The 22,063-nt window shown below is 43.1% G+C and overlaps 1 protein-coding gene across 1 annotated transcript in view; it reads right to left on the bottom strand.

The window, feature by feature from the left end:
* Positions 1-1,390: 1,390 nt before the first annotated feature.
* LOC141978477 (uncharacterized) overlaps positions 1,391-22,063 on the bottom strand; it is a 177,930-nt gene continuing 157,257 nt past the window's right edge. Inside the window, exon 14 of the mRNA XM_074940624.1 lies at positions 1,391-1,852. Coding sequence (XP_074796725.1) covers positions 1,622-1,852 — 231 coding nt within the window. The 3' untranslated portion in view covers positions 1,391-1,621. The remainder of the gene's footprint in view (positions 1,853-22,063) is intronic.

A 22,063-nucleotide genomic window follows, 5' to 3' on the forward strand; every position in this document is an offset into this window, starting at 1 on the left:
TCTGAACCCCTTGGCCCCAGCCTGGAGCTCCCTCCTTCACCCCAAACCACTCATCCCTGGTCCCACCCCAGAGCCTTCACCCCCAGCTGGAGTCCTCACATCCCGCATCCCAACACCCTGCACCAGCCTAGAGCCCACTCCCGCACCCTGAACCCCTCATTTCTGGCCCCACTGGAGCCCACATCCTAGCCCAGAGCCCATACCCCGACCCCGTACCTCAACCCCCTACCCCAGCCCTAAGCCCCCTCCTTCACCCCAAATCCCTCATCCTTGGCCCCACCCCAGAGCCCATGCCCTCAGCTGAAGCCCTCACCCCCCTCCCGCACCCCACCTACCGGGCTGCAGCCCAGTGAGAGTGAGTGAGGGCGGGGGAGAGTGAGCAACGAGGGAGCGGGGAGAGAGTGAGCACGAATGGGCCTCCGAGAAGGGGTGGGGAAGGGGCAGGGTAGGGTTGTTCTGTTTGTGTGATTAGAAAGTTGGCTATCCTACCTCAGATGGTACAATACTTTGATTTCCACCAGCTCAGGATTTGGTCCAGAGTGCTTTGCATTAGGTATCTAAGCAAAATCCTTGTGAAAGACCTGTGACTGCTACAAATACACAGTGAAAATCATTGGACATGCCTAACATTAGTAAAACAAAACTCCCCCTGAAGACAAAGCAAAGGTTCCATAGGAGTCTATCGTAAGGTCTTATAGATTGCCACCTATATACACAATTGCTTTTGCCGTATGTGACATCAACATCTCCCATGAGACAACATCCTTGCAAGCCCGCTGGGATCAGCTTTTGTCTGATACATTTTCTTACTTTTGACTCTTCTAGGCAGATCCAGGTTCCGTCACTGGCTGACTACCCTGAACCAGATGCTGTTTATCTCACTTTACCCAATGATAGTTTAACAATATAATTTCAAAACGTTTGTGATCAGATTGAAAAGGCAAAATTAATCCTTCGTGCTTTCAGCCTATTTCTCACAACACACTAGAAATAACCTGTTGATTCTCAATAGTCATAGGCCAGTCACAGTAACCAGACTTAAAAGTGCACTGGCTGAGGTAAACGGAGAAAAGGGAATTCCTACACATTACGTAAGTATTTTATAATCATTTTAAAAAAATATATTATAAAGGCAGATAACGGGTCAGATTTTCAAAAGAGCTCTGGATCCAACTCTTCCCGTTCAAGGCACCTACATGAAGTAGCCAGTCTGAGCACAATTGTGGTTGCTGAGACCTTTTGAAAATGTGGCCCCTCATGTATAAAGGGGGCTACAGCATCACAGAAACCCTGACAGTTTAATTGTTGGGAACATTTCCAGGACTGTGGCTTAGCCACTGTCTCTGTGGGTGCCAAATGTACCCTTAAAATTTACATTTACAAATCTCAGTATTTGAGCCTCTATCTGATTTACTCCTGCAAGGACTACTCAGGTGACTGAGGGCTGCAGATTAGGCCTTGCTGTATTTACATGTACTAGTGTATTGATTGGAATTGCAATTTTTGTTTCTGATATGTTGTTCCTTACCATCACCGCAATCTGTGGTGTCTGCTGGAAAATGGTAAATCAGAAGCCTTCATAAGACATCAGGTTCCCTTCTGCTAGAGTTAAGGTAGTTGGTCAGATTGTTCTCGAATCATCCAGTGGATTGGCAATGACAGAATTGTGGATAAGAACAAAAAGTGGCAGGTAAGTCAAGAAATCAAGAAGATCTAGTTTCTGGATGTGTCGCAGTTCTCTCTGCACGGCTTTCTCATGCTCTTCACTTATCCCTCCAGCCTTCAGCTCTACCAAAAGTTGGTCCACGGTGATGCTGCTGGAGTGAGAGTCAATATTCCACAGAAATAATTGCTGGAAAACAGTAAGGAGGTTATTGTTCTTATTACCAGTTTTCCTTCATTTCCAGCTTATTTTCCTCACTAACAAAGTCAGCTACCTGTCAGACAGTCTGGATGCAATCTTTGGCTCTTGCTCTGTGTAGCTGAGTATGCTGAGAAAGGCAAAGGTGGCTCTAAACCACTTTTTCCCCTCCCTTAATCCCGTGGGCAGCCAATGGCCAAGCTGTCCCCCAGCACAAACGAGAGCAACCATAGGGCTGTTCTAATTTATGCTGGCCTAGAATGATCCTCTAGGGGTCATGCTTTGCCAGCTGGAGATGAGCAGAGCAAATTTTTCTCCTGCCCCACTCCCTTCAGCCTACATCACACCCCTTTCCACTATGGAATGTCCCTGCCCAGCCCACAGCAGGACCTGTCATGTTGTCTGCGTCAGGTGGGGCTGGTGCAAAGTTGGCTCTACTAGCTGTATGCCAACCCAGGAATCTCCCTTGCCACTGCAATCTTTATCGACTGGTAAATACTTAGAAGCACTTTAGAGATGCATAGAGAATCATAACAGTATCTGGGCAATAAGCCACAAATACCTTGGGCAGGTCACATCATCTCTCTGTGCCTCAGTTTGCCCATCTGTAAAATGGTGATAAATGATACTGGGCCTCTTTGTAATGCACTTTTAGCTCTACTGATGAAATGTGATGTCTGAGAGCTAAGTAATAATAATAATACAGTGCTAAAGGAACACTAGAGGCCAGAGTTTCAAAGGGTATGTCTCCATGGCAGCAGGCAGTGAGCCTCCCAACCTGGGTGGACAGACTCATGCTAGCCTGGATTGAGCTAGGACATTAAAAATGTCAGGGTAGACACTGAAGCTTGGGCAGCAGCTCAGGCTCTCAAGCCCCCGTAACCCCCAGGGTCTGAGCTTGGCTGGCTAGCCTGAGCCTCCATCAATGCCGCAACACCTACACTGCTATTTTAAACGTGTTAGCTTGAGTTAAGCTAGCACAAGTCTGTCAATCCAGGCTGGGAGGCATATGCCCAGCTGTTGTGGAGATGTACCCAAAGGAGGGGCTTCAATCCAGCCACTAGGTTTGTGCCTGAATATTTGCCTGTGCAATTTTTTTGTGGCTGCCCACCTCTAAGTTTGCACTTGAAAATTGCATTTGCTTGTGCAAATCAGGTGGTTAGGTATCCCAGTTACTCAATTTATGTGCTTGAAGTTCTGGGTGAAAACTTGAAGGATATATCCAAGGTCAGGCTTAAAGGGTCCACAGCTGTAATGTGATACTGCCAAGCCTCACGGGCCCCAAACTGGCCCAGCCTAAAACTTGTGGGTTTTTTTAATGTGTTGCCCCCATCTAGAAAATATCCGCCCTCCAGAATGAGAGATGCAACTATCTAAACATCCCAGCTGCTGAGCTGAGTGACTCATAATAAACCAAGCCAGGACCCGGGGTTTGTTCTGAGCAAGTGGAGTTAATGCATGGATACACATTGCACCACCTCTCTGCTCCTCTACCAGCTCTAGTCTTGTGTCCCAGCAGGGGACTGAAATTGATGAGACTGTTGTACTCAAAAAGAGCACAGGATCGCATAGCTAAGCAGGGACAGGCTTAGTCAATACTTGGTCTGACCTTTCACCCATACAGAGTTTGGTCCCTGCAGATTAAGGCTGAGGTCAGCAATGAGGCTGTATAAGGAAGTTAACACCGCAGGTGCAGAATTGTATTTGAGATGGATTTAAAAAACAAACAAAAGCATTTCATTTTCCATTTCTGCTGTCTGATCGCTCATGCTGGAAGAGTACAGACACAAACACACATCCAAGAAAAACATTAAAGCAAACTATGTTTGAGTGGGTTTTTTGTTTGTTTGTTTTTTACATTTAAGGTAATATTTTTGCAAAGGGAATCTGAAACTCTTGCAGTCTGCTCTGGACATACATCCTGAGACAATCTGCGTTACCTAATGCATGTTCCATAACTCCTGATCACTCCTTCAGAACCATAATGCACTCCTTCAGAGCCAAATACAAGAACATACATATTTATACCATTTTAAAAATACAGATTGGGAAAAATTCATCCCTGATGTTACTCCCTGGAATCACTAGTCTTCTTCTTCTGCACTTCTGTCAGCACTTTGTACTTTCACTGTCTCCTTCTGCATTCTGTAGTGGAGCACAAGCCCACTGTGTTGTTCATTATTTGTATTATGGTATCATTTTGGCCCCAACCAAGATCAGGGCTGCCCTGCCCTGCCCTAGGCAAACACATAGTACAAACACATAGTGAGAGACAGTCCCTGTCCCAAAGAGCTGAAAAACTAAACAGAGAAGATAAAGAGTGGGAGAAAGGAGGGGGTATAAATAGGGAAAGATAGGGAACTGAGGCACAAAGAGATTAAACAATTTGCCTAAGGTCTCCCAGGGAGCCTGTGGCAGAGGCAGGAATTGAATCAACATGTTCTGAGAGCCAGTGCCTTAGCCCCAAGACCATCCTTCCTCTTAAACAAAGTTACTCATGTGAACTGTAATGACTACCCCTCCTCCCCACATAGGTCATCCCTAGGGTTCCAGGGGGCATTTTCAGTACTGCAGCCCTGACCACCACTACCACGTGTGCTAAATAATAACTACAGGCATTATGCCTCAGTTCCATTACTTTTCAAATAAACAGTGACAAACACCTCCTTACGAAACGCATTGGCGAGAAATCCCCAAAAGCTTTCAAGTGGCCCAAGAAATGCTTTCACGTGCAGAACAGCTTGCCGAGAACCCTCTCGCACAAGCACAGTGCAGTTAAAACCTTACCATGCCCAGTGCTTACAAAACAGAGTGCCTGTAGGCTTGCAATGGTATTCCTGCTACCTGGGGAACAAAGAGTGAGCTGTGGTTCAGAGCAGACCACAGAAATGATAATAACAGCCTTCCGCTTGTCAACTGCACTGGCAGAGTACACCAGCAAGCACTCGCATGTGTCATGGCACATCACAGCTGCATGACTTAGCATTGCCTCTTTCTTCTGTAGTGAATGCAGTGCATACTGCAAGGGCAGTTCAACATAATGATACCTCCATCTCAGTTTCCAAGCAGCTGTGCCTCCATATGCTTTGTGTCATACTAAGACAACTCAACAACAACTACTGCTGTTCTGCCGTTTACTCCCTTAGACCTCAGAAATCAACAACTGTTTCTTTTTTCCAAGAATCTTTTTATTAGCTACCTATATTTTCCAGTGTTCCCAGAAACCTCCTGCACATAGTTCCCACTAACAAAAGTGACACGTACTGTACAGCATTAAGTTCTACTCCGTGTATTCAATCCTGTCAAACAAGCCCGTCTGATATTTATTTTGTGCTGCAAAAGCAACAGGCAGGATTTACCCCCAACTCTGCCCATCTAAAATAGGGGAAAAATACTTAAAGGGACACACTCAACTCAAGGCTGTCAGACCAACCCTGATAGTATTTATTTAGTCGGAAGTTTTCAGTGGTCCAAATGGACTACTGAGTGTTTACCTCCCGCTGAGATTCAATAGGCAATAGATACCTAACTGCCATTGTGACTTCGAAAATATCCCCCTAGTTTTTTTTCCACTTGCACTTATCACGTTCTATCAACCAAAATTAAAAACATGCTGCGTGCGTCAAATTCTGAGCTAGTGCAAATCAGTGGTGCTCAAAGGGCTCCTGGTTTACATTGGCTGAGAATCTGGCCAACCAACAGGATTGAAAGCATTTTAAAAATACATTGGCGAGCAAAACACCTAACAACCTATTGCACCCACAACAAACTTCACCCCAATCAAATCCTTGCAGAAAAACCCAAGGGAAACAAGTGAATTTTGCCACGTGACCAAAAAGTCATCAAATGCAGGTTCTGGCAGACCAAGGAAGGATGAGAATGCCCTACCTTCAGCCCCTTTACATTTTAACCAAGTCTCATTTATCTTGGGAAGCTCAGTTGATCATGTCTGCTGCAGTGTGCCACAGGGAAAGAAGCAGACTGCCAAAGAAGTGGAACCCAAACCATATAAAAGGCTTTATTAGACTGTAAGCTGCCTTTCTAGTCTATAAAAAGAAAAGGAGTACATGTGGCACCTTAGAGACTAACAAATTTATTCGAGCATAAGCTTTCATGAGCTACTGCTCTAAGGTGCCACAAGTACTCCTTTTCTTTTTGTGAATACAGACTAACACGGCTGCTACTCTGAAATCTTTCTAGTCTATGTTAATACGGAGAACAATGAGGCTAGAGCTGACCTCAGGTTTTCTGACTGACTGTTCTTCTGGCAAAAAGTGCTGAATTTTGACTAACAATGATCTGAATGACTTGTTTCAATAGAGTCAAAATGTTTCATTTCAATAAAGTTTGTTCTGATTTGGAACAACAAAACAATTCAAAATTTTGGAATTTCCCACAGAATGGAAATTCCAGGTTCTGACCAGCTCTACAAGAGGGCCTGATCCTGACTGGGATCCTGACTGGAAACACTACTTGAATACAAATGAAATAACAACAACAGTAAATTAATTATTATTATTATTAGGTTAGAGCCACCACTTTAGTCTTCACCGGGAAATCAAAATTAGCCTCACCTTAAAACCTACCATCCATTATTGTACATGTTTCCCTGATGCAGAAGTTAAAAATACCAGCCCTCCTAAACTAAGGCTGGAAGAGTATAAGCCTGAAGTAGGATCAAAACAACAATCAGAATGGTGATGGGTTTTGCTGGGGTTGCAGACAGACCATGCATGTGTACTCTGCTGTCCCTAGGCTCCCCTGCTGGCTCGCATTCTTGAGAGTGAGCAGGGGACTGAAATTGCTGAGAGCCTTGACCCAGGCAATTTCAATGCCTTTGCTGGCACACAAGAATGGATCTGGCAGGGGAACATAGGGATGGGGCATCATAGGGCTGTTGTCATCTGTATACCCATGATGCCACCAACTCAGTGTGGTTTGTTTCGGTCATACAGCTTACCGGCTGGGATTTTAAGACCTTACACTAAGAATCACTTTATCTGTCAGAAACTCTCTTTTCAAGTACTGCCATCCTCTAATTAACAGAGCACAGCCATGCTATAGCACTGAGATGGCCACAGTCTTAGCTGGAAATCCTGTGCATTCTGATTAGTCAGGATAGCCAATAGCACTACTAGGAGTTGTATGCAAGATTAACATTTGGGGGCCCAACAGCTGAATGACGTTTTACTGACTCATTAGGAATTCTGGCCAAAAAGTGCCATCACAGAAGCTCCCCAGACTTCCCTATCTCTGAGCCAGCAGCTGTTTCGTCATCATTTACACAATGGATTCATATTCTGCTCTGCAGAAACTAGGAATCTGCTCTTCCATGCCACCACCCCTTTATAGCCCTGACTTCCCCAGTGGCCATATATAGAAAAGCCAAATCCGATGACATTAATAGAGATAATTAATGTCCAGAGAAGATTCTCCATCCCTGATAGAGAGCAGGCCAGCTGCACACAAACTGCAAAGAAAACAAGAGTTAAGTTCCCATTTCTCATGTAGCCAAGCAATGAGGATTCTTCATTTACGCTCAGGTTTCCTGGTATGACTTGCCAGTTTTGGAAGATGCTGTATTCTATGCTGAGCCCACAGGACTGTTTCTCCGCACTGCACCTTTCAGTACATTAGAGGTACACAGCCTTATTCTGGAACTGCTGTCTGAATGGAACCTCCCCTGAAGTCAATGGAAATTGCACATGTACAGTGACTATCAAGGTGGCTACGTCATTTGTAATAAAGTTAATGGAAGAATGTTAAAGGAAACTGTACAATTAAATCTGAGTTAGGGATGTATTAAGCAATAGGATAAGACTCAAGAAGTCAGTTCAGGTAAGTAACCCTATGAGTTTTTGTTAATGCTAGAGTTGGGACAGAGCCACAAAATTCAGATTCAAGTTTAGAGTCGGGGTCTAGTTTTGTCCAGTATAAAGACTTGCCTTAATAGTGAAATTAGAAGCCTAATTCAAGGAAGATTTTGAACCACCTCCACCACAACCGCCCTCTGGCTTCCAGTTGAAACTAATTATGAAATAGCCCTTTCCTCGGCTAAGGGTTTGATTCCTATCTTAGATATAGCACTGAGTGCTTTGTAATATCATTCATGCAAATGCAAGTGCGGTAGCTGATTTTACAAGATATGCAGAGATCCCTATGTGCTCAGACAGGTTCTTCTGTCTTACGCTGTGCTACAAATCACAGGCGACTCATTGGTTGCTCTGCACACCAGACACCCAGGATCATCAGTCCTCACTGATTAAAAAAACCCAAATACACATGAGAGAATTAGAATGATTCTGACAGAGAAATGGAGAGAACCAGCAAAGCCTTGCAGACCAAGGCAAGAGACTTTGCAAGGGATGGGACAGAGGGGAGGGTGATGGCACTGAGGGATGGTGCATCTTTGGGTTTTCATTCCTGCATCTGTCACTGCCTGCAGCAGAACATCGAACCATACCCAGGCCCAGGTGTTGAGGCAAGTGAAGGAAAGGAAGAAGAGAGCGAGGCAGGCCTTGGCTCAGAGATTTCCTTATCCTTCAAACAGAGTCTATGAGCCAAGACTAGTGTAGGTTTTTCTTGACATGACAAAGGTGCAAGCAGCCCAGCATTACTGCATACTCCAAAGGCCAGCATGAACCTATGTGATCAGCTGAGAGGAGATCTGGGAAGCATTATGCAACAGGAGCCATACCTTGTGAGGTCACCATTGCCCTAGGTTTACTAACCCACATGACTTTTCACAGGTCTGTAGGGGACACCATTGCCATCAGCCAATCTGCAGCCTCCCCTTGCCTGGAAGGCTCCCTCAGTGCCATGGGGAGGAGGATAACCAAATACACAGTGCCTTCCCCATAGACAAAAGCCAAGAGCTGGAAATGCAGACATTCTGTCTGACTACCCACTTTCAATTTTGTGGAAGTCCTGCCACACCCAGCCTCCACTTGGAAAGTTTCCCTCAAATCCAGAGCATTCTCTGATACATGGCCACAGTGCTCCCTTTGGAAATTTCCCTAAATGCTCACACCTGAGAGCGAAATGGAACCCCTAACACTTACTCCTGGGACATAATGCTTATAATACTACCATGTATATTGTCTTGAAATATACACTCCAAACCCAGTGGGGACAGCAACATGCTTCCCAAGGTTTAATCTCACAAATGAACCATGCAAACGTATGTACTTGTGCTTGAGGTGTGATTTAGAGAAAAATGTCCTGATGGTTGCAAAGTATATAAAAACAACAAATCAACAAAAAGACTACGATGAAAATATCAACAGCAAACAAATATTTTATAACAGCAAAATCATGTTTTGTTTTGTTTTGTTTTGATTTTAAGGCCTTTTTCTGTTAATTTAGAAGTCTTCTCTCTCTCTCTGGGTCTGTGCCCAGGGGTCAATCAAAGAGAATTCTCAGTTAGCAGGATACAGTTTGTAAAGGGAACTATTGGCTAGCTGATTTCAGACAGCACTATTATTCTTAGGAGTCACTTTGACTGCTGCAAAATTATTCCAGTGAAAAGGTTTTTTGAGGTAATGCACAATTAAGGGTAACCCCCTTTGCTTAAATTAAAATAAGAGTGTAATGAAGAATCTGACTCCTTCCTCTAATTTTACAAGTTCAATGGTAATCTAACCATGCCACTCATTTAGAGAAACCATTAATTTTGCTATGTGGCTGAAACTAGAAGGCCTCAGCTTTCTTTCTCTCACTTTTCCCCCCTCTTTTTGTTCTTTGTCTGTGCACCTGTTTGCACCACTTTAGCATCCCATTTAAAAAACTTTGGGTAATCCTCTGGCACTAACCCTGGTGTGATAATACTGCTGTTATTCAGCAGCATAATTACAAAGGGCAACACAGATAAAACATGTCTTTCACTTCTGCTTTGAATATGCCAGTTTTGCCAATCTTCAAGGTGAATGGTTTCCAAAACCTTCCGTATTTAATGCTAATCTAAATTCTTCACACAAATGAAACTTCCAACACCTCAGACAATGAAAAATGGTTAATTCTGATTCATTTGAATGAACAGTAATGATCAAAAGTTTTACAACAATACTTTGCCCTTCTGTAGCCTCTTCTGTGCTAAGGTATCAAAATGCTTTATAAACCTCAATGAATGGATCCAATCAGAGCCCCATGAGACAGTTAATGATTATCCCCATTTTACAGATAGGGAAACTAAGGCAGAGGGAGGCTAAGTGAGTTGCTCAGGTCATGCAGCAAGTCAGTGGCAAAGGCAGGAGGAAAAACTAGGTGTCCTGGAACCTAGTTTTTTGCTTTACCCAGTACACCATGCTCCCTTTGACTTAGAAAATACAGTTAAAATTTACAATACGTATAATTACTGATTAATGGAGATTTATTCAAAACATTAACTAATGTCTATCCAGGGCTCTTGGCATCTTTGCTATATTTTAAAAATACATTATTCACAAAATAAAACTAAATGCTACATGTTTCCCATAACCAAGGATGCAGAAAATCTCACTCTCCACTCTCAAAACCCAGACCTCGGCTCCCCACTCCCTCTCCAAAAATCTTAGGGGAATGAGACAGTGAATTCTAAAGGTTGAGGCTTTGCATTAAGAATTCCCAATGGCAGCTCACTCTCTTTCAGACCATGGCAGCTCCAGCATGAGTGCCTCAGCTGATTGCAGCTGTGGAAGTTATGGCACAATCAGCCTGGTGGTCCCAAGCCATTTATGGCTTTTTAAGGGAAAACTAATTCTTTCAACTCCACCTGGAAATCAACAGAGAGCCTGTGTAGTCCTGGAGCACAGAGATTTGTCATGTGCTCATGGGGAGAGACTGTACCTAAAAAGTGAGCGATTGCATTCGGCACTAGCTTCTGTTTCCAAGTTGATTTAAGATGTAGCCCTATGTGCAATGCCATTATAGTAGTGTAATCTCAAGGAGAAAAAAGCACAGATCATCTCTGGATAATCACAGATTCAACTACTATCTCTATGGGTTTCAGAGTAACAGCCGTGTTAGTCTGTATTCGCAAAAAGAAAAGGAGTACTTGTGGCACCTTAGAGACTAACCAATTTATTTGAGCATAAGCTTTCGTGAGCTACAGCTCACTTCATCGGATGCATACTGTGGAAAATACAGAAGATGTTTTTATACACACAAACCATGAAAAAATGGGTGATTATCACTACAAAAGGTTTTCTCTCCTCCCACCCCACTCTCCACCAGCAGGAGAGTGGGGTGGGGGGAGAGAAAACCTTTTGTAGTGATAATCACCCATTTTTTCATGGTTTGTGTGTATAAAAACATCTTCTGTATTTTCCACAGTATGCATCCGATGAAGTGAGCTGTAGCTCACGAAAGCTTATGCTCAAATAAATTGGTTAGTCTCTAAGGTGCCACAAGTACTCCTTTTCTTTTTATCTCTATGGGATGATTCATAGATCTACCTCTCTACAGACCTGTATCCTTCCACCCAAACTAAAATCTCAGCCTGTCTGGATGATATCTCCTCATGAATATCTAGCTGTCAGCTCAAGCTCAAAATGACTAAAACAGAGCTCTTAAATCTCCCTACCCCCTTCAGGCCCTCCCACACTACTTCCTTTCTCAGTCACTGTGGACAACACCACCTCCCTGCCTGTCGCTCAGCCCCATAACCTGGGCATTGTCTTCAACTCAGATCTCTCTCTAAGTCCTCAAATCCATGTTCTGTCTAAATCTTGCCAATTCTTTCTGCATAACATCTCTAAGATTCAATCTTTTCTATCCATCCACGCAGCTAAAACTCTCCTCCAGGCTCTGATCACCTTGTGTCCCCATTACTGTTATCCTTTTCTCTGGCTTGACAAATGCAATTTTGCCCATCTCATATCCATTCAGAATGCTGCCTCAAAGATGATTCTCCTAGCCCATTGCTTTGACCATGCCGCCCCTCTCATTGCATCCCTCCACTGGCTCCCCATTCTCTATTGCATCAAACATAAGCTACTTATCTTCACTTTCAAGGCCCTTCATAGCCTATCCCCACACTACCTAGCATTTCTCAGTCCCTACTGAAATATCGACTCAAGCCTCAGGTCAGTCCATGATGCCAGCTTCCCTCACCCACTTGTTAAATTTTCCACCAAGCACCTTTGTGCTTTCTCACATGCTGTCTCTCACTCTTGGGAAGAGCTTCCTGTAAACATTCACAAAACTAACTGATTATCCTACTTCAAACTCTCCTTTTCCATGATGCCTACACAAAAACTTGACAATGCTTAGTCTGCTGTTGTCCCTTGACCACTGCCTACCATGTTGACTAGTACTGCTTCCTTGTACTCCTCCGTCTAGCTGACTGTTTCCATCTGTTGTCTCTTGTCTTATTTGGGGTTCAAGTGCTCTGGAGCAGGGACCATCTCTTTTGGTCGGTGTTTGCACTGTGTGTAGCATAATGAGGTCCTGGGTCCATGACTGGGGCTCCTAGGTGCTCTGGTAATGCAAATTAAGTAAGTAAGTAATTAATTAATAATGGCAGCCAATTCTGTACCCAAAATAAATGGTCACAACCCTCCTGGACTGACGTAGATGAAAAAAAATCAGTTGGCCTTGTCTCTACTGCTTTAGGATCAACTAGCAGCAGCTGGGGATCTAATAGTTCTTCCCAAACTACAAACTTGAATCCCAAATGGTGGGTACAAACCCTCAGTTAAGAGGGCAGATATAATTACTATATTTTCTGGTTGCTTCCTTCATCCTACCAACATCACTTCTGTCTTATCTGTATTGAGCTTCAGCCAGCTAGTTGTCATCCATTCCCCAGGCTCTACCAAACCCAACATCTAGCAAACACCGAGTAACACTGGCTGGAGCAAATGAAACAGAGACGTAAAGCTGGATGCCATCAGCATAGTGAAAACAGTGCAGCCCCTGCCTCCTAACTAGCCTTCCTAACAGCCCTATGGACACAAAAAAGGAGGCATGATGGAGTCCTGAAGACCCCATGTCAAGGAACTAACAGGGCAGGAGGGTAATTGTCTAGTGCAGACTCCTGTGACCTCCCAGGAATAAGAATAAAGCCACTGAAAAATGGCCTGGCTTCCTTATCCTCCGGTTCACAGGCAGCTTAGCAAAATCTTATGATGATCAAAGGCAGCTGATAGATCTAACAGTATCAGAATGGACACCTTTATCCATCGCAAAGAGGAGATCATCTACCAAAACAATTAGTGCAGTCTCCATACAGAAAGACTCAGGTTTCATTAGTCCCTGAAAGACAAACCATGAACATGGAAGATCTGAAAAGATGTATGCCCCAACCTTGAATCACAGTCCATGCACGTCATAGGTAAAATTTTCATTTGTCCCACATCCAGTCTCACCCTGACAGCTTGATTAACAGTGAGGCCAGCTGTATGAGTTGAGCCAGACACCATTTAAGATTGCCCCACAGTTGTGAAATTCCAAGGTACTTCAGAGGAAACATCAACACTGAATCCCTGAGCACTAACAGCCTGGATGCCTCCTATGACATTTCAGCGAGGAACTTTCCACAGCTCATGCAAAAATAACATCTTCTGAATAAAGAGACTAAGAGAAACTTCACAAGATCTTCCCACAGAGTCTATTTTTCCCCAGGTAAAAGAGGGGCTTTATTCCTATGGGTGGGCAAATCTTCAAAGGTACAGTTCAACCAGAATAATTATCTAAAGATTTGGCTGCTTCTCAGAGCCTTTGCAGGAGAGAAATTGGAGTGGAAACTGTGGGTTACTGTGAATGTTTAGAGCTGCCATGAGGGGGAAGAGAGCAAGGAGTTAAGAGTTTGTGTAAACAGGAAATGAAGTCAGTCTTGCTCTGTTCACACCAATCACAGTATGCTGGGTCTCTGTAATCTCTCCATAGTGTCAGAGTGGGATCGAATAAAATTCTGACAGATCACGGAAAGGAAAAGAGAGAAGCAAGCCCTCCAGCCCAGCCAAAACAGCTTCACAGAGGTAGCAGCAGAACAGGCAGAAAAGAGGCCTGAAAAACCCAGCTCAGCGAGAACTGCTATGGTGAGTCCAGATTTTGCAACGGGGAGTGAGGGTAGGAAAGTAGGAGACACTGACACTAATGCTAGGCCCCCAACAACACCAGTTTGCCAGATGGCCACTCTGATTCCAGATATTCTGTCAGGCTTCTGGTTTAGACCAACAATCAGAGAAGAAACCAGTGAATACCTTGCTCTGTACAATGGGACCAGAAGCCTCCCAGCTTCTCAGAGGAAACAGTTCAATACTGTTAAAGAACAACTGGATAAGTATTTCATCCCACGCCACAAGGTAATTTTTGAGCAGGCATGATTTCACTTACACAAGCAAGAGAAGGGGAGTCAGGAAATGATTTCAGAACAACACTGTACAACTTCATTCAATACTGTTGCTTGGGGAAATGAGTAAAGAACTTATCAGAGATAGTGTCATTGTAGGGCTGAGGCACAACCAACTCTCAGAAAGGCTCTAAAATGACCTTAACCACACACTAGAGACAGCCAACAATGTAGTCCTCCAAAGTCAGTACATAAATAAGCAACAGACTCTTCCCAGCAATAACTTCGAGGAGGAACCCCCTGTAGAAACCATAGACATGAGGAGGAAAATGCCTCAGAATGCCCAGAAATAATACCCATGCAGATCAGTACAAGCACAAGAGGGATCCAGAGAGGGCTAGGCTAATAAGAGTAAAGAAAAGGAATAAAACAAGAGCATGAAAGAACGTGTATGGTGTGGCAAATCCCTTCACAGCAAAGAGCTTTGTCCAGCAAGGAATAGCGCATATAGGAATTTTCTAAAAAGGGGACATTGTGTCGCACTCTGCCAGGCTAAATGCATAGTAGCAGCTGTCTTTCAAGAAGATGATCCAAAAGACACTGTGATCACACACCTTGGAGCCATAGGAGATGATGAAAAAGAACCACAATGGATCACCACCATCGCCTTGGGAAAGAATGAAATAGACTTCTGATAGACAGGTGCTGATATAACAATGAATCCAAAATCACTACATAGGAGGATGAAAGCACCAACACTTCACGAGCCAAAAAAACATATTGAAAGTCTCAGGACAGCCCCCATTAAATGTGAACGGAAAACATTTGGCCATTTTAAACCTTGGAAAGAAGATTACATCCCAAGACATTTACACTGTAGGTGGCCTATGGACTTGTCTACTTATCTGCCAAGCAATCACATCCCTAGGCCTGGTTATAAGGATAGAACCAGTTACCATGGACCTAGAAACTGAGATCAGGAAGATGTTCCCTCAAATCATTCCAAGACGGGGAAATCAGAGGGAGAATACCACATTAAACTTCTGTAAATGCAAAGCCATTTGCTCTGATGACATGTAGGAGAGTCTCCCTCTCTTTAATGCCCAGGATGAAAGCAGAGCTCATACCAGATAGGTGTCATTTCCAGACTAGATACCCCCAAATGAATGGTGTGCTGGCATGGTAGTGGTTCCAAAACCAAATGACAAGGTTTGGATCTGCGTAGACCTCACCAAGGTCAATGAGAATGGCTGTAGAGAGTGACATGTACTCTCCTGTGTTGAACACACCTTTGGACAATTCAGAGAAGGAAAAGTCTTCCCAAAATTAATGTCCAATCTATTTTTTGGCAGATACCCTTGCTGCAGAATCTGCATTACTTATGAACTTCATCACACCATTTGGAAGGTTTTGTTTCATTAGGCTAACATTTGGTATATTGTCTGCTCCAGAACACTTCCAGAGCAAAATGTCACAAATCCTGGAGGGTTTGGAAGGGGTTCTCTTCCAAATGGACGATATCCTTATATACGGATCAACTCAAACCCAATGTCTCTTTTGAGTCCTGGAAGGACTAGGGAAAAAAGACTTAATGCTAAGTGACAAGTGTGAATTCCCAGAAGACAGAGTCAACTTTCTAGATCAGGTCATTGATGGAACAGGGGTCAGACCAGATCCAGAGAAAGTGCAAATGATTATCCAGATGAAAGAGCCACAGAGTGTTGGTGAAATATGCTGATTCATGGGCCTGGTGATATACCTGGGAAATGGAGAAGTCAAAGCCATTGCAAGATCTCCTCAGTCCACAAAATTCTTGCTATTGGGGAACTAAACAGAGTCGGGCATTCAGAGAACTAAAGCAAAAGCTGAGAACTCCACCAGTTTTGGCCCTATATAAGCCAAATAAATCCATCACAGTTCCAGATGATGCTTCATCTTCTGGGATATGGACAGTCTTCCTTTAGGAATAATCACCTTCACTGTGGTGCCCAGTAGTGTATGTCTCATGAGCAGCCACCAATACAGAGCAGCACTACACACAAATAGAAAAAGAAGCCCCAGTCGCTACATGGGTTTTTGAATGTTTCAGAGACTTTCTAGTGGGCATCAAATGTCATGTGGAAACTGACCACAAACTGTTAGTTGCTCTTCTAGGCTCAGAAAACCTAGATGAGTTACCACCTAAAACACAACATTTTTGAATGAGACCCATGAGGTTTCAACAATCAGTTGCTCATGGACCTGGGAAGAATCTTGCCACAGCTGATGTACCCTCCGAGGCCCTGAAATCAAACACACCACAGCAAGTTTAAACAGGAGGGGTTGCTCATAGAAGCTTTTGTAGATGCAAGACATACCACTTTACCAAGCACTGAAGAACTCTGGAAATAACTGAAAAAGAGGCAAGAGGCAAATGAACTCCTGAGTCAAGTCATAATTTATCGCAAAGAAGGCAGGATAAAACAGGCACATTCAGAAACCTCTATGAAATCATCCCAGGCAGTTTTTCTGGATCTTTCTATAAACCAAGGTCTACGGCTGAAGGGGTCCAGACTGGTTATCCCTACATAAATGCAACCGAAAATCCTTGACACGCTGCATGAGGGACAGCAAGGCATTACAAAATGCAGGGAGAGAGCTAAACAGCCCAGCCTGGGCTGAGCAAAGAACTACAACAGAGAGTTGAGAAATGTGATATTTGCGCTTGCAGGAAAGCCACCAGAACTCTAACACCATCTGCTCTACCAGACTGACCAGGACAGAAAATCAGAATGGATTTTTTTCTGTTTGAATAATAAAACCTATCTTTTGATGACTGATTATTTCTCAAGATTCATTGAAGTCGCCAGGTTGCTCAAGACCACCTGAAGTGCAGCTGTGGAGAGGAAAAAGCCTGTGTCCCTGCCTGTTTCAGGATTCCCGGGCAAGTCATCTCTGACAAGGGTCCTCAGTTCTCCTCAGAGACCTTTAAGAGGTTTTGCAGATACCTGTGGTTTATTTCATTTCACACAACGCCCACAGTTCCCTCTGAGTAATGGTGAAGCAGATTGTTCTGTGAAGACAATACAATAACTTCTTTCTAAATCCTCAGATCCTCACCTCCCCCTGTTGGCATACCAGTAAACACCTTTTGCAAATGGATTCAGCCCCAAAGAGCTATTGATGGCAAGAAAGTTGAGGTCCAATACACCCTGATTACTACCCTGAGAATGAACCTGTGAACAACATCCCACCTGCCCACATAGAACAACCAGCATGTCCTCCAGATCCTCTCCCTGCAAGGAGATATCCAGCAAGAGAAAGACGGCCTCCTGCATTCCTGGAGGCTTACATAAGATCTTGAGAATCAAGGAAGTCAGAGGACTAACAGCCAAATGTCTTAAATGGGGAGAATAAACCCCTGACCAAAGGCTGCAAGTTCAGGCAGCCTACCCTATCCTTCACAGGGCTGTTTGTTCTTGTTTTGTGTTGATATTTCATTCCTGTGATACGCTGTTGTTTAATGTAAAGTTTGAATAAAGGTTTTATGACACCCCCTTCCTTTCTCAGAAAGGGGGATGTGGTCCTATTGTGAATGTTTAGAGCTGCCACAAGGGTGCCTATTGCAGGGAGGTAAGAGTCTGTGTGACCAGGAAATAAAGAGTCTTGCATTCACCCCAACTATGGTTTGCTGGGTCTCTTTAATTTCTACAGAAACCCCACTAGAACAGGGTTTCTTGTGATATCTCTCACTTCTTTGTCCTGGCCAGATTGCTGGGTTGAAATATTGTGAATAGCCTCTGCAATGATATTTCAGTGGTTCCACTTCTGGATCCAGCTGAAACCAGAAAGTGCAAAGGAGCTGTAAATTCTAATGAAAAACAAAACAAAACAAAAACCGAAAGAGAGAAAGATAAACCAGAGTTCCAAATGTCCAAAAAAATTTCATTTCAGTTTGGGGCAAAGGCCTGGGCTGGTTTTCCTGAAGCAGTTCATCCACCCCAGTTATTTCCTGTTCTTATAATGTATAAAGTGCATTTGTTTATCTTTTTATTTGTTTATCATGAACATACCATGCAATATATGGCTGAAAAGACTTGTAGGATTGAGGACATGGCAAGAGTCCTTGGTTGGTTTGGCTGAGGATTGCTGGGTGGCAGATGCTGGTTCTGGATGCAGAAGGGTTGTGCAGGGATCTTCCCCCATCCCTTCCACTCCCATCCCACACAGCACTATATACATTTAGGACGCAGTTGCTCTAGGCCTCATCCAGCAAAATGTTTAAGTATTGGCTTATTATCCTTTTAATTCAGTAGGACACTCAATGCTTATGGTTAAGTACCGTCACGAATAGGGACGGACTTAAGTTTATTAGCTTTGCTGAAATGGGGCCATCGGCAGTGGTGAAAGTAAGCCGGTCTGGTACGGTTCGGCGTACCGGCAAGAGCCGGTACACAGCTGACTGTACTGGCAGGGGGCAACTTCCCCAGGCCTCAATTTAAAAAGGGCCCTGGGCTCCCGGCAGTGGCTGGAGCCCCTGGCCCTTTAAATCGCTGCCAGAGCCCCGCTGCTGGAGCCCTGGGGTAGCGGCGGCAGCTGGGAGCCCCGGGGCTCCAGCAGCAATTTAAAAGGCCTGGGACTCCCGGCCGCAACTACCATAGCTGGAACCCCAGGGTAGTGGCGGTGATTTAAAGGGCCTAGGGATTTAAAGGCCCTGCCCCTTCCGCCTGAGGCTCCACCCCTTCCAGTTGAGCCTCCCTCCTTGCTCAGGAACCTGGCCCTGTGTACCAGTAAGTCCCTTAAGTTACTTTCACCCCTGGTAAAAGGGCGTGATCCTGTAAGGTGCTGAGCAATTCCTAGAAGTACTGAGTGTCTTCAACTCCCAACCTCAAAGTTCATTTTGATCAAAACTTGTACTGTGTGAAATTGTCACTTAATGTTGATTTTCAACAAGTGTTGGAACACCGGGGAAGTTCCAGAAGACTGGGAGAAAGCTAATGTTGTGTCAATTTTTAAAAGGGTGAATGGGGTGATCCATGTAATTACAGGCCTGTCAGCCTGACATCAATCCCAGGGAAGATAACAGAGCAGCTGATATGGGAATCATAAGAATGGTAATGTAATTAATGCAAATCAGCAGGGGCTTACAGAAAACAGATCCTGTAAAACTAACTTGATACCTTTTCATGAGATTACAAGTTTGGTCGATAAAGGTAATAGTGTTGATATAATATACTTAGATTTATTTAAGGCATTTGACTTAGCACCGCATGACATTTTGATTAAAAATCTAGAATAATATAAAATTAACATGGCACACATTCAATGGATTAAAAACTGGCTAACTGATAGGTCTCAAAATGTAACTGTAAACCGGAAATCATTATCAATTGGCTGTGTTTCCAGAGGGATCCAATAGAGGTTGGTGTTTGGCCCTCTAACATTTCTATTAATGGCCAGGAAGAAAACATAAAATCATCCCTTTGCGGGTGACACAAAAATTGGGGAAGTGAATACTGAAGACGACCGGTCATTAATTCAGAGCAATCAGGATTGCTTGGTAAACTTGCACAAGCAAACAATACGTGTTTTCATATGGCTAAATGTAAATGCATACATACATAGGAACAAAGAACGTAGGGCATACTTACAAGATGGGGGACTCTATCCCGAGCAGCAGTGACTCTGAAAAAGATTTGGGGGCCATGGTGGACAGTAATTGAACATGAGCTCTCAATGTGACACAGTGGCCAAAAGAGTGAATGCAGTCTTGGGATGTATGAACAGGGGAATCTTAAGTAGAAGTAGCGGTGTTATTTTACCTCTATAGTTGGCACTGGTGCAACTGCTGTTGGAATACTGTGTCCTGTTCTGGTGCCCACAATTCAAGAAGGATGTTGATAAATTGGAGAGGGTTCAGAGAAGAGCCAGGAGAATGATTAAAGGATTAGACAACCTGCCTTGTAGTGCTAAACTCAACGAGTCTATTTAGCTTAACAAAGAGAAAGTTAAGGGGGTGACTTGATCACAGTCTGTAAATCCACGTGGGGAACAAATATTTAATAATGGGCTCTTTAATCTAGCAGAGAAACTATGGCTGGAAGTTGAAGCTAGACAAATTCAGAGTATAATTAATGAGTACATTTTTAATGGTCAGAGTAATTAACCACTGGAAAAATTTACCAAGGCAAGGGTCATTGTGCATTCTCCATCACTTTAAATTTTAAAATCAAGATTGGACGTTTTTATAAAAGATCTGCCCTAGGAATTACTTTGGGGAAGTTCTATGGCCTGTACAGGAGGTCAGACAAGATGGTCACAATGGTACCTTCTGGCCTTGGAATCTGTGAATCATCTGAATGGAATAAATCTATTGAATTTAATGTTTGGGCATTAAAGGCTCCTATAAAAATATGGTTCTGCATCATTTCATAGATTTGATATGTTTTGATCATACACCTTGACTGTACCTTATCTTTTCAATAGCTTGCTAGATACATTTTTTCTTTGAATAGTTAGTAGGTTGTAGATACCAGATAAACTGTGAACAATTGCTAAATCAATACAGAATGGAGAGAGACACACATCTGAAATATGTCAAAAACAAAAACAACAAAAAACAAACAAAAAAGCCATTAGAAAACACTAATTTTTCAAAAACTATCCTCACGCTATCTATAACTTTTTTCTGAGACAAAAAAGAGAGAGTTCTATGTTTTTAGAAACAGCCATGGCCTTATTCATGCTACAAGCCAAACCACTTAAGAAGCAGAACCTTTGTAGTGCCACAAGGATAATACAAAAAATAAAAAAAACACACTTGCTTCCTCTTTTATTTATGAGTATTGACATTCTTGCGCAGTATTAGGAGAGCTCATTTAGCTTCCAGTTCTAAGAATTTCTGAATCTATAGCCAGTAATTATTGGCATTCAGGGGTACAAAAGAGAAAAACAAAGCACACAAATTCTAGCACATTCATGTGGGATTGGGAGTTGAATTAAGATCTTCACACCCCATTGAATTATCAGCCCCCCTATTAGAGCCTTATTAAAATGGTAATGATTATATGCCAACTATAGGCAGGCTCCCGCACCTGTCAAAAATACCCCGATTATCCTGTTCATTCAACTGTCTGGCTCTTGAATCTGTGTCTCAGGTTTACTATTCTGTGAAGTTGGAAGGGTATTTTTAAGAAAAGATACAAGAACAAACACTTCCATAGGGGTGAGAGAAAATCCTCTCTGATTTCCTACGCCTAATGCCCATTTGGTATTATGGTATCTCGGACAGCAATAGGAGGAAACAGATACTATTTCACTGGAATTGAGGAAGAAAACAGAGAGGCAAACTACAAGCTCTTTATCAAAAAGAAAGCACTCCTGCTTTACGATCAAAAAGAACAAAACAAAATCTTCACATCATTACTCATCTAGCAACCAGAATCGTGTTATATACAGCAAGAAAGACTGCCCTGAAGTACAAAATAATACTCTAATATTTTTAAAGGAACATCCCTCTTAATTCCAACTTTTGACCAAGTCCACAGCTTTTCCTACTGAACTGCCACATTCTCCTGGCTTCTCTTTTAAAATTAATGAAAGCATTTTTCATATTGATCTTCAGTAACCAAAGCCTAATCCTGCAAATCCTTACTCACATAAGCAAGGGTTTGCAGGACTTGGAAGGATCCCCTATACCTTATATTTTAAATTAGAAGTTTTCACTTCAAAATGATAGAGAGATATTAAGCTTCCTAGAAGGAATTTTGTCCTGTTGCCTAATAAAACAGAACAATGTGCAATAGCTTCTGCTAATATTAATAGACAATCCTGAAGGAAGAAAGTATTTTTCACTGTTTCAAAAATGTCTTGATATTACCACTATTCTATTAGTTTGTCAAATACCAGAATATAAAAGAATGTTGTTATAAGGGCATTTAGGGGTTGAATGC

This window comes from Natator depressus, chromosome 1 (assembly GCF_965152275.1).
Source record: "Natator depressus isolate rNatDep1 chromosome 1, rNatDep2.hap1, whole genome shotgun sequence".
NCBI classification, from domain to species: Eukaryota; Metazoa; Chordata; order Testudines; family Cheloniidae; genus Natator; species Natator depressus.